Here is a 14,221-nt window from a genome sequence, read left to right as displayed (position 1 = left end):
CTATGGATGGGTTTAAATATAAATCCGTCATACGTCGTGTCTTGTTGTTTTTAACCAGTTTTATTGGTTTATTTAAAAAATGACAGATCGTATTTCAATTTTATTGGTTTGACGGAACGATGAACGACACACGGACGCCGATGCGTATGAACTCGCCTTTAGATCTTTGTCATTTTTGACGCTTGTCAAAGTCTTGCCAAATTATAGGTTAGAATTTTGTGTCAACTTTTGTTAAATACCCTGCGTTTTGGAAGATGATGCATTTTGATTCGTATTATTACGTGTGTTTTTGTGTATTTGAAGTCAAGTGGAGGGAAAATCGAGTGAAAATTAACTGTAGACCCAGAGCACAGTTTATGGTTTATATTCAACGCTGCCCAAGCAGAAAGTTTTATACACCAATGAAGTTGCCATCGATAAAGTTTGTATACCATTTCGTCGTAGATAAGTGCATCTCGTGTATATGGTAGAAGGATCAAACTAAACACATACTAAAAACTGGAGTAGCTGTAAAATATCGACATCACACGATAGGTAAATAATGGATTTTAGTACTGCAGAAAATAATGACAAAAGGTACTGGTTTAAAAAATTAAGATTAAAGTTAATTCATCAACCTTTTAAGGTATAACATTTAGTAGTAGTAGTAGGTGTTATTATTAATAAAATAGTTTGTTTTACTTACCTATGTTGTTTTATTTATTCCTGTGGAATATTACACATTTGTATTTGTACATAAGTTATATTGATAAATATAATCATAAATGCGGGTAGTTTCATAAAGCTTGAAAGTAAATAATAGTTCTTTTTTCATATTTTTTTTTTTTGGTATGTAGTGTCTTGTTCTTGTTTGTTTTGTATTAACACATACCGTTTTTATTAAATAAAATAATTCGATTACATTTTTTTCAGTTTTATACAGTTTTTTCACAATATTTTGAAGTAATCACTTGTCATCTTGTCAATCAAATTTTAAATATATCCTGCTATGCGTTCCAGTTGTACCAACTTATTTCTTTGTAAAATAAAATAAACTACTTTGAAATTAAAATGACAGACACATCTATCACTGTCAAGGATCTTCTCGTTGGACAGACTATAGTATACGGTTTTATTAAGTTTAAAAAGCTTGGTGCATTTTAGTTGATTTCAACAAATTTCTGTCGCAGTGCTTCAACGGCAAAAAGCAGAAATTATCAATATATAGTTCACGCCACACAGTGCTTCGTCCCATGGACAAAAATCAAAAAATAAGTTAAAATTTACTAATATCTGAATATATAATTTTATACTTATAGCAATGTTCAACCATCCTGTATATTATTTTTCATAAACAGCGTTTTTGTTAGCAAATATTTTCACTAAAAATAAATTTTGCGATCATTATCTCATCAGTGAAAAGAATAACATTCATAGTAGTTCTGTATATTATGGAGTTAAACGGGTACGTACTTAATTGAAAGCCACTATGGATATTGTTAAACAAGGTATGTACTTTAAATTTATTTCTAAACAAGTTCGTGATTGTTTAGTTTTTATTTATTTTTTAAGATTATTATTAAATGGGTATAAAAATTTTACGTTTTCAAACTTCAAAAAGGCATTTAAAAAAAACATATCAAAACATATCGTATTTATTGAATATTTTTGTTGCCATATTCATACATTTTAATTTTTGTATAGTTCACCTGCGTCTGCTAGCGACAAACTTTATTTTATAATACTTTTCAGATGGAGTAAAATTGATAAGCAATGCCGATCTGGCTAATACTTGGCTTGATCATAAGGACAAGAACTCAAAATTATTTGTATTTCAAAAAATATGTTCTTATTAGATATTGATGAACCTTCCAGTCAAATGAGACACCACTTGTGCCTGAAAAAGTCCACTATGTTGGAGCGAAACGTCGCATAAAAAAAAAAAGTGTCCATCTTTCAATTTATTATAAAATCTCATACCCAAGAAAAGGAAAAAATAATATATGGATATGATCTATTAAAGAGGTAACTATTAACATTCGAACCCCTCATACCGACAAAATGAACAGTAACAACGCGAAAAAGTAACATATTAGAAATGATATCTTATATGTGAGGATACTTCATCTACCTGTGATTTGGATACTATAAATTTGGAAGATTCTGTCAGCAGTGATTCTCCTGAATCAGAGTGGTTACGATCTATGCATTTTGTTGTCCTAAAGTAAATTTATAGTATCTTAAGTTTTTTTTTAATTAAATATAACATTAATGTTTTTTTTTTCATTAAAAAAAAACATTTTTATCTTATATTAGGCTTATATTGTAGGAATCATGTTCTAATGTTATTTCAATTCTTTTTTATCACAGGAATTTATTTAATACTTACACCGTTTTCATACTATAACTTATTATTTGCTTAGATGGAACACAGCTCCAACATTATTATTATTTATAAGATTTTTTTTTCATAAACGTGGGACTAAGAACATCATCATTTAGTACAACGAGAGTACTCATCATTTGTGTCAAATAAACCTAGTTTGAATAAATTGCTTACAATAAAAGAGAAGTTTTGGATTTTTGTCCTCTAGAGCCATATGTTCGAAGCACTGTGCGCCGCCGCGTACGAGAGTTATAACTCAGTAAAAGGGGACACAATAGATCTGTAAAGTCGCAGTGATTAACCCCCCTCCCACTTATTCTAATTCTAAAACCCCACCCCACCGTATTTGAGAAACTCAAAAACAATTTTGGATTTAATTTTTTGGTTGAACTGTAGGGCCCACAGAAAATTTTGTGAAACACGTTTTTTTACGGCGCGCGGCGATGCACTGCCCGGTATATTATTTAGGGACTCTAAACAACGAACTTTGATGGGATCACCTTTTAGCACAGACACTATCAAAACCCGACACTCGTTATATGCATCTAGAGGAAAATAAACAAGATGTTATAATGCGTCTCAAAAATGGCTCACCCACCCCTATAACTTTTTTATTTTTTTCAGATAAATAATAAAAACAAACGAGATTTGGTATGTTAGTATATAACATAAATTAGGATTGATTGGTGTATTCAACTGTTTTTTGTCACTTCCTGTTTCACCGGAAATGACTACAACTTTTGATTTTTAAATGGCAACCTCGGTATTTTTTTACTTTATTCGATAGAAAACGACATTCTGAATAGAATGACATATCATATACCAACTTTTGACATTCTCGCTTAATAAAAAATTGTATTATAAAATTCAATCTAGAGTGTCATGGCTATATTAAAAACACTAATTCTTCATCAAGGAGCTCTGGAAAAATAGATTTGATCGTCTAATGTTTTTAGTGTCTTGTCCTCGTGCGTTAGAAAATGCTCAAATCGTATTTTTAATCATATCTCAATTTTTTCAAATGGAACGAGGGTGGCTCATCAGCATACTTGGAAAAATCACTCTTTTTACGAATAATTTGATACCACACACTTGGTATTTCGAGTAAAATTTTCGTTACGAACCGCAAGTTATAATTTCAAATAAACCATATGCGAAAATGTCAAAAGTTGACATATGATATGTCATTCTATTCAGAGTGACATTTTCTATCGAATAAAGTAAAAAAATGCCAGGGGTGTCATTTAAAAATCAAAAGTTGTAGTCATTTCCGGTGAAACCGGAAGTGACCGAAGACAATTATATACGTCAATCAATCCTAATTTATGTTATATACTAACATACCAAATCTTGTTTTGTTAACTATAAAAATAAAAAAGTTATAGGGGTGAGCCACTTTTGAGACGCACCCGGTATAGGTACAAGGTTGAGTCGAACTGATGATTTTCGACAGCTAACGTCAAAACGTACGTAATAGTGTGCTATTTAAATGCAAATGTTTGCTCTCTATTCTTTTCAAGAACATCTGATAAAGATGATATATAGACGTTTTATATCTCCAGTGCAAAATGACAAAGACAGGCGCGGATTCTGCTTGAGACTTTTTGAATTTTAAATGTCTGAGGCAAAAGTCTACGTTTAAATTCAATTGCGGCGCTGTCTGTATCATTGGAATAGAAATATTTCTTGGCGCTATGAAAAATTGTGGTACTGTAATACGTTGATCATACACGTCAATCATACACGTAACATAAATCTTAATATTTTATAGATATTTTAAAGTTTTTTTTGATAATTTTAATCAGTGTATCAGAATACCAGTTCTAGGGTTAATAAATATATACACTTTTGTTGCGAGATCATTCTCGGACTATTAAAGCTATAATTTAAAATTATTTTGAAAGATACAGAGTGTCCCAAATAAATAAAAAAATATCAAAGTTGGATTTTTTAAATGAAACAACCTGTATATTATTACATTTTTAGTTTTATGCAATTAAAATAAAGGTCAATTTAATTAAGGTTTACCACTGCACTTTAATCTTACCGTTTTAAAAATACAGTAAAAATTTTAATGCTTTATTTCTCTAGGCGTATTCAAGTCCTTAAAACCAAATATTGTGTTTCTATTTACTAAATGTTGTGGTGCAATAATAAAAATTATACTACCTACCTACAGAGTATCCAAAAATTTATTTTAAATGATTAGCTTAAAACTGCAATAACTTGTTTAATTTAATTGAAGACCCTGTATATTTTACAAAAATCAGATGTACAATTTAATTGTCTGTCAAATTGTATTATACCATTTCTTAGCTATCTCTTCATGTTTTCTTAGCAAATGCATTTTCTTGTAATTTAGAACTCATTTATCAATATACCCATGGAATACTGACATTTTAGATTATTTTTAAAGAGTACAGATACTAATATTGTCGATATAGTTCGTTTATTTCATTAAAAAATAAAAAAAAACAGTTTAAATATTTCTTAAAGGGGACCAATTAATATGATTCCAGTATTCAAACTACATTAATTAACTGTTTGCGTTGATTAATAATAATTATGACCTCATTTCTTAATATAGCCATGGAATTTTATCTTTTCTTGCATTTTTGATTTTATTTAAAACTTGTCAAAATTAATTAATATACGTCAATTTGATACAATTATTTCAGTAGCGTATCTGATATTTTTGATATTAAATAATTATTAAAACTTATCTATTATTATTTGAAATAATAATAAATACAATTAATATTTTTTAACAATTTTAATAATTAATGTCATTGATTGTATGAAAAATAACACTAATAAGAGTCTACCGTATATTATACAGGGTGTTTTAAAAAACATGTGTTATCTCTCGTGGGAAAATTCCTCACGTAAAAAAAAAGATTTATTTTTCATACCAACATAGCTCCGATTCTGCTTTGTTTCGTAGCTACAGGGTGTTAAAATCTTAATAATCTTTCGATTTATTATAAATGTCTTCCAAGTTCTAGTTTTTCAACTTTTGGTGATTTGAATGAAATTTTGAGTGTAAAAGTTAAACCTCAAAACGAGCTAAAGCGTCGATAAATTCGTCAGGGACGTGCATATGGGTTATCACTGAAATATTATATATATATATATAAAAAAAAACAGGTGCGCCACCAACTTTTTTCTTTTCATATCAAAATTGTATAGGCCCATTAATGCCAATGAAAAGTTATTTCTTGATATTTTGTTGAATTCGGCCTCCTTGATGAGATAGTAACAATTAATAAAATTAAAATAAAAATAAAATTAATAAATTATATACTTATTTTACCTATTTAGTATTAAATATTATTACTATTAGTTAATATTACTATTAGTCAAACCTACAGCAATTTCAAATAAAAAAATAATGGTATTTAAGATAATTACACAAAACCGAATTGTAAGTTTTAACATCCTCTATCTCTAAAACTATGCATTTTTATACCCATGTTTATAGGAACTTTTTTTCATATTTTTTGATAAGGAATCAATGAGTACTTATTTAGAATTATCGCAAGTTAATGATATTATTTTTTTAAAGGTTGCTATTAGACTTGGATCAAGGCAAATTAATAAAATTGCGGTTATCTCTTCAAGGAGGCCGAAATCAACAAAATTGGCTTTAATTTTTTTTTAATTGGCTTTAAACTGCTTACACTATTTCGCTAACAAGAGAAAAAAAATCAGTAGCGCCAAATGCTTTTTTTAGAAACATATTCCAGTGATAACCCATAGGCACGTCCCTGGTGAATATGTCGACACTTTTTTAGCTTTAACATATGTCGCATTTATAGTAACTTTTACCCTCAAAATTCCATTGAAAGCGCTAAATGTTCTTGGAAGAAAATTATAACAAATAAAAAAAAACATTAGTCTTTAACATCCTGTAGCTACGAAACAAAGCAGAATCGGACCTATGTTGATATGAAAAATAAATCTTATTTTTACATGAGGAATTTCCCGCAAGAGATGACATATGTTTTTTGAAACACCCTGTATTTTAACAGGTATTAAACAAAATTAACTCGGCACAGATGAAACGAAATGTAAGTCAGCTATGCTAATCACCATCTTGATCTTTTTATTGAAAAGTTTAATTTTATCTAAAACATGAGTAAAAAATATTTAAATTTAATCGGAACAAATTAAAAACACTGCAGACAAAATTCTAATCAGAAATTTTACTGTACAAAGCAGAGATCGGATTTTTCAGATATCTCTCTAATTAAAATCGTTTTTTGTTCGTTAAATATTCTTGTTTCCGAATAAAGCATTTCTAAAAAATTAGTTTTTCCATACGACAGACTAATTAGGTTTTTACTTGGCAGTATTAAATTAGACGATAATATCATTGGGTAAGTTTATACTAAAAATTAGAATTTTCCGTTGACATTTATATGGAAATTAGTTTTATACGAGATGACGTTAGAATATGATTACTTTTAGCAAAGAGTGGATTGTTTGCATAAAGCGTTATATATTATGCATACAGCTTTCTAGTCTATTTGTTAATATTTACTCTGTTCTACCATAATAATAAACTTTTGAACGAGTTTAAAAGAGGAAATTTTGGATATATAGTCTGTATGTTAGAGATATTTTATTTCTTTTATTTATCCATAGTCATGTCAACTAACTAAAGACAATAAACGATTTAAAAAACTTAATTTTTAACAAATAAGTCTGTTTTTTGGTTTCTTTTTTTCGATTTTTTTTTCTTGGTTACTAATTTCTTAAACAGAAATCGAATTTTTTCCGTTCTGCTCTTTTCGTTTCGGTTCGGTTAAGTGCTCGACAAGCTTAAGCTCTAGTAAACAAACCTGTCGAATTTTTTTAATTTAAACATCTTGTCAAAGATCCGAATTTTAAAATAAAAAAAAGAAAGTTTCAATATCCAAAGTAGTTTTTGAGTTATCGCGTGTTATATGTTAAGAAGTTGAGTTTTCAAAATACCACGATTACTGACCTTTTTTCATTATAAAAAGAATGGTCACCCTAACGATATTCTATAACTTCATAGATTTCAGATGTCCAGAAACATATCTAATGAGTTTATATAGTTATCTTTCCGGAAAAAAAAAGAATTAAAAATAAGCGCCTTTCGAGCGTGATTTTATTACACTAGACAGGGAATGGCGTACTTGTATCACTGAGAATATTGCAACGCTGCAACAATACACCGCACAGTGGTTCCCCTTAATTAGCTGCGCGGTCATAACTGTTAGATATCTAGATATAGCTTGACTGCACCTTTTTTAATAGAAATTTATAACAAATGCTAAATAAATGTATATAAAAAACTTAATGTAATATGTATTAAAAAAATTGGGCCCAGTTCGTGTGATTTGAATTTTAAGTTCTAACTATTCGAAAAGGTTTACAGATTATGTTTGCACATATTTACATGTTTTTTCATATTGAAGAGGTCAAATTTATTTTAAATGTTGAAAAAATAAAAGAGACAGTTATTCCATTTTATAAATACAATTTTATTGTCAATTGATATATAGTGTGTCCACGAAATAAGTTGACACGAAGAGAAAAAAATAAGTTACTTTTATTTTAAGACAAAAAGTCAATCTTTAACCACCCGGTATAAGATCCGGTGGCAATTCGCGGCAGCCAGTGGCAATTAATTTATATGCAATATACTTTAAGCAACAAGTATTATCATGCTGCTTAAGAGGATTTGAAAGGGAAAGTAGTTAAAAGTCTTAAAGAGTGACAAGCAAAAATGTAAAAATACTATTTTTGTTGTCTTCAAATAAATTGCCATAACCTAATATTACTTAGGTTTAATTAAGTACAAAAAAGAAAAAACAGTTCTTTTTACCTTCTTTTCGAACGTCCAGTACAGAAAAGGCAACAGCTTTTATCAATTTTAATAAAATAAGTAATTAATTGGCGTTATCTGAAAACTGTTTATGTCAGCTTGATACCAGTAGCAAAAATGTGACATTTCTAATAAAAAAAGCACTACACTAGGCTTACTTGATTTTGTTATTTATTATGTATTGTTTACAGGAGAATATAAGAAAAGTATTAGCAACGGTTTCATGCAAACATTTTGAAATTAATATTTCTAAGTAATGACCTATCTGGGAACCACTGTGCACCGTCGCGTTTTTCTCACTCCGACTTAAGAAGAACCCTAAGCAGTGTAGAAGTGAATTCCACATATGTAAATACCGGCCCAAAAGTAAGAGTTGCTAGCATGCTAAACACTGGTGTGAAAAATCTATTGAGAACTTAATCAAAAATGAGTACAACTTTTGATTTTTAAATGGTATGGTCGGTATTTTTTTTCCAGACCAGTTAGTAGATGCCTAAATCGTATTTTTAATCATATCTCATTAAACTCATCTATTTTTTCAAATAGAACGAGAGTGGCTCATTAGTATATTTAAAATTAGTATATTTTACGAATAATTTGGTACCACGTACTTGGTATTTCACGTCAAATTGTCTTTACATTTATGGTCGTGGCACTCACATGTTGAAACTGAAATTTAAAATATGATTTTTAAATGGAAATGTCAAAAGATGACATATGGTATGCAATTCTATTCAAAAGATCATTTTCTATCAAATAAAGAAAACAAAAATTCTGAGGATACCATTTAAAAATCAAAAGTTCTAGCCATTTCCGGTTAAAAAGATAACCGTCATTCAGAACCTCCCAATTAGTGGAATAAATTAGTGGTTTCAATTAGCATCGAAGTTTGTTCCTGTTATTTAAATGTAAGCAATCAGAACATCAAAATTAGTGCTAGAAATTTTCAATTAGTGGAAAAAGTTAACAAACTTTTAATTTTTTCACTAGTTATACTTCAAAATTTGCGACGAATGTCATTTTGGCCTTTGATTATCATCCGTCAAGACAAAATTTAGTTAGACATCAAAAGTTTATTGTTTTTAAACTAAAAATTAGGCTTTCTTTATGGATACAACTGACTACTGGAAGCTGTTTGTAGGATATTCTATTAATTTTTATTTTGTTTTTTGTGTCAATGATCGTAAACTAAAAAGTATGAAGTGTAATTGAAACCTAATTTATTCCACTAATTGCGAGCGATTCTAAATGAAGCTGAAGTGACCGATATTAATTGAATACGTCAACCAATACTTAATTATGTATTTTTATAGGGGTTATCAACCATTATGTTCATATATTTACCAAATAACATATTTATATATCATTACCTGGAACATACTAGTGACGCTCAACCAGTTCTTCCTATCCTCCGGCGCCGATATCTCCAGCACCTCCGTCCTGGGGTCCATCTGTCCGGTGGGTATGGGATCGGTCAGGCCGCCCGCCAAACAGGAGATCCTTCTCTTACCCCTGTCCGAAGGTCGACAGGTGCAGGACGCGGGACACAGGGGGCTGGTGCCGGCCGCCACACCGCTACAAACGAGCCAGATGACCACGAGACTGGGCAGGTGCAGACGCCGGCAGGACAACAGCATCCTGCAAAAGAGAAATGCAATAAGATGCGTAAATAGGTAGAAACCCAAAAGCAATGCCCGCAACTGTGCCACGGTGAGCTACAAAAATGAATACGTAAAGTACGTCTACTGGATGTGTGTCTGTAAAAGGAATTTCAAGAATGCAGATACAATCTTGGATTATAATCAATTTACTACAAAACACATTTCAATAAATAGCAATAATATATTTTATAGATTGCTACCTTGTCACAACACAACACGATGCCTAGTTCGGATTCTTTTTTGCTTATTTTTTATTACCTGAAACCTCGTACCTGTTTTAAAATAACTGCACTAGCAAAAACTAAAATGGTTAAATATTATGACACAGCCACGATTTCAATATTATTTTAATGCAATCAACATGAACTGTAACCGGGACGGCGCCGGCGCGGCGTGACATATATTGCGAAAATTTCTGATTTCTGCCATATACAGCGCTGCGGTCAGAATTTGTTGATATCAACTAAAATACACCAAGCCTAAACGCAGTCTACAAAGATCTATTTAAATATAAAGGAAAACCCTGTATATAATATGAGAATATTTGTCGTTTCTAATAGAAGCCACCAAGAACGAAAGTTCATAGAGGAAGTGAGTGGTGTAGAAAATCGAAGATATTATTCAGTTATCTACTTAAAAGCACATGCAAATTCGTTTATGTATGAACTTTGGAGTTTCCAGAAGTTTTGATAGAAAAGTGTCAACATTTACCGAAGCTTGACTAACGCCAAATGCTAACTTTATAATTCGAGAATGAAATTTCCGCATATTTAACATCGCTCAAGCGTAACTTTATAATTTTCGTTGAAAATTTTGAAAATATAAATATTTTTATATGTTTGAATACTTTTTGGAACTAGGTATACGCGAATTAGGTATACTTTTTTATAATTTTTATGATAAATAGAAATAATGCACTAAACTAAATATACAGGGCTGTTCACCATATACGACACGGAGTATTGTAGCTAAATGATTAGATTTTTACAAATTGTAAGTTTTGGGTTCGTTGGAGGACTATTAGAGCTACAATTTAAAAAAAAAATTACAAGATACAGAGTGTCCCAAATAAATAAAAAATATCAAAGTTGTATTTTTTAAATGGAACACCCTGTATATTATTGCATTTTTAGTTTCTACGATTAAAATAAAGGTAAATTTTATTGAGGTTTATTACACTTAAACCTTACCGTTTTTGAAATATTTTCAATTTTGCGAAATTGCAGTATCAATTTTAAGGCTTCATTTCTCCGATAATATCAAAGTTTTTAATACTAAATATTTACTGAAGTTTATTTATTGATCAGTTATTGTGTTGCAATAATAAAAATTATACTACCTTATACAGAGTGTCTAAAAATTTATTTTAAATAATTACAAGCTTTAAACGGCAATAACTTATTTACATTAAATAGATCACCCTGTATATTTTATGAGAATCAGATGCACAATTTAATTGACTATCAAATTGTATTATACCACTTCTTACCTATTCCTCCAAGTTTTCGTAGAAAATGCATTTTCTTATAATTTACACCTCATTTATCAATATACCCATGGAATATTGACATTTTAGATTGTTTTTAAAATAACAAATGTACAAAATGTACAGGCTAGTAATATTATAGTTTTTAGTAAAACGATAATATTACTAGCCCATTTGTATACAAAAAAAAAACTATTTAAATCTTTATAAAAGAGTATACCATTAATTAAATATACCACCAGTATATCCGCCCAAATAGTAATTAACTACATACTTAATTATGTTCGTTAATAAATTAGTATAAATATATGTGGATTTGAATCAGAAATCAATTAATATATAAGTTATGAAAATGAACGTCTCTGTTGTTATAAATAAGCATTTGTCAAAAACTTAAATATCATTTTTAATGTGTTACTTTTTACCACACTGTCTAATACACATACATAATTCAGTTTTTTAGTATTTGGAGCAATTATTATTAATCAACGCAAACAGTCAATTAATGTAGTTTGAATACTGGAATCATATTAGTTGGTCCTCTTTAACAAATATTTAAACAGTTTTTTTTAATTTTTTTAATGAAATAAACGAACTATATCGACAATATTAGTATCTGTACACTTTAAAAATAATCTAAAATGTCAGTATTCCATGGGTATATTGATAAATGAGTTCTAAATTACAAGAAAATGCATTTTCTACGGAAACTTGAAGAGATAGGTAAAAATGGTATAATACAATTTGATAGACAATTAAATGGTGCATCTGATTCTCATAAAATATACAGGGTGTTCCATTTAAATTAAACAAGTTATTGCCGTTTAAAGCTAGTAATTATTTAAAATAAATTTTTAGACACTCTGTATAAGGTAGTAAAGTTTTTATTATTGCAACACAATAACTGATCAATAAATAAACTTCAGTAAATATTTAGTATTAAAAACTTTTATACCCTCGGAGAAATGAAGCCTTAAAATTTATACTGCAATTTCACAAAATTGAAAATATTTAAAAAACGGCAAGGTTTAAGTGTAAAAAACTTAATCAAATTCACCTTTATTTTAATCGTAGAAACTAAAAATGTAATAATATATTTTATTTAATTTTTTCTTGGCTTTAGGTCAGGTAAATAATGAGAAAAACGGTTTTTTTATATTAAAAATTTCATTGACGTTTCGACCTGGTAGGGTCTTTATCAAAATTTATTACTTGAACGTAGATTTCGGCCGTTTTGTTTTAGTTTTTATTTTAATTTTTATTGTTTTCTTTTTACAATTTTATTATTTTCATTCTTAGCGAAGAAAATAATCCAATATCCAACATTGGCATTCACACACATAACATAAACATATCGATACAGTCGTCACAATTTTTGTAAAAAGACATACACATTGAAACGGATTTTACAACAACTCAGTGACAAATTTGAACCCGAAACAATCCAACAATTCGTATTTATAGTGGTTTACAGTAATTTTGTTAAATTATACGAATACTCTCATTGATTATTGATTTGAAATACATATTACGATGTCCTCCAATGAAAATGCGAGTTGCTTAACTCTAATAATTCTCAATCTGAGCTAGCAAATGAGCTAAATGCTGTGCCTAGACCGTTATTCAGAAGCTACACACTATCGATAAAAATATGCATAAAAATTCCACACCTGTAATTTTTAACCAATCAAAACGTGTTTTTTTGACCAATCACCATGTCAATGGATAAATTTTAATGAAAAAAATTTCCTTGTGGGCATCCAACAGCGAATTATACTGGAAATTTTTTGACGTTTATAATGACAGAATATCCTTTTGAGAGTCTGGTTTTTATTTGTTTATATGATAATTTTGATACATTTCAATTACAAAGCTAAAATGTTTTCTATATTCTTTGGACACCTCTTTTCTTCTTAATGGCGAAAATGTAGGACTTGGAATGGACTAAATTAAATGTCTATGTCTAATGAAATATATATAATATTTAGACACTATTTTATTCACCTTTTTTCTATTTAGTACTTCGGATTTTGAGTAGTTTAGATGCAAATATTCGTGAACAATTCGAAACAAATTTTCTTTCTTCAAGTAGGAGCCACAATCCTCTATTAATACGGGTAAATAAGTCATCGCACGATGATTGATCATTACATCAGACAATTTCACGCATATTTTGCATGTGGTATGATTTTCAAAGCGTTCATTTTTAAAATAAAGAATTTTGATGGTTTTTCAAGCTGCAAAATATTCTTTATTACAACAAAATGCGAGTTTTTCTGATATTTTGAACTGTCAAAATACGATGATCACAGCCTTTTATGATTAACGCTTGCTGACGCTGCGCGCTGGTTATGAATTCCATACCAATAAAGCGTTTACAAAAAGTTAATAAAAATGCAAAAAAGCAATTTTCTACCACTTGTAGTTACTCAAAACTTATGTAAAATTAAAGAATATATTGTGTTGTGTCTTGAGATGGTATTTTCATGTAACTACAAGGAGCAGAAGTCAACAATTTAAAGGTCTAAATAGCTGCTAAAACTGTGACGGGCTGTAAATCTGTTCATGCAGCGTTCCGAAAAACCTTTTAAATTATGATTTTCTAACACTTGTAGTAAGCCCAAGTAACTATAAAATGAAAGAATATAATATTTTAGGTCCTAAAATGGCACTTTTGAGCTACTACAATCAGTAGAAATCAACAGTTTATAGGCTAAGAATCCATTGGTAACAAGACAAACTGAATCTGTTCATGTATGTATCTATAGAACTAATAAAATTTTTATTTTCTACCACTTGTAGTAGCCCAGAGTAAATACAAAATCAAAGAATGTAATATGTTCCATTAAAAA

The 14,221-nt window shown here is 29.3% G+C and overlaps 1 protein-coding gene across 1 annotated transcript in view; it reads right to left on the bottom strand.

Annotated features, from left to right (window-relative positions):
- LOC115880691 (insulin-like growth factor-binding protein complex acid labile subunit) overlaps positions 1-9,859 on the bottom strand; it is a 45,433-nt gene extending 35,574 nt beyond the window's left edge. Inside the window, 1 exon segment of the mRNA XM_030897973.1 lies at positions 9,593-9,859. Coding sequence (XP_030753833.1) covers positions 9,593-9,859 — 267 coding nt within the window.
- Positions 9,860-14,221: the final 4,362 nt, after the last annotated feature.

This window comes from Sitophilus oryzae, unplaced genomic scaffold, assembly GCF_002938485.1.
Source record: "Sitophilus oryzae breed Bouriz unplaced genomic scaffold, Soryzae_2.0 scaffold_1640_pilon_pilon, whole genome shotgun sequence".
NCBI lineage: Eukaryota > Metazoa > Arthropoda > Insecta > Coleoptera > Curculionidae > Sitophilus > Sitophilus oryzae.
Note: the sequence above shows the minus strand (reverse complement) of the source record. Positions and strands in the feature narration are given on the sequence as shown.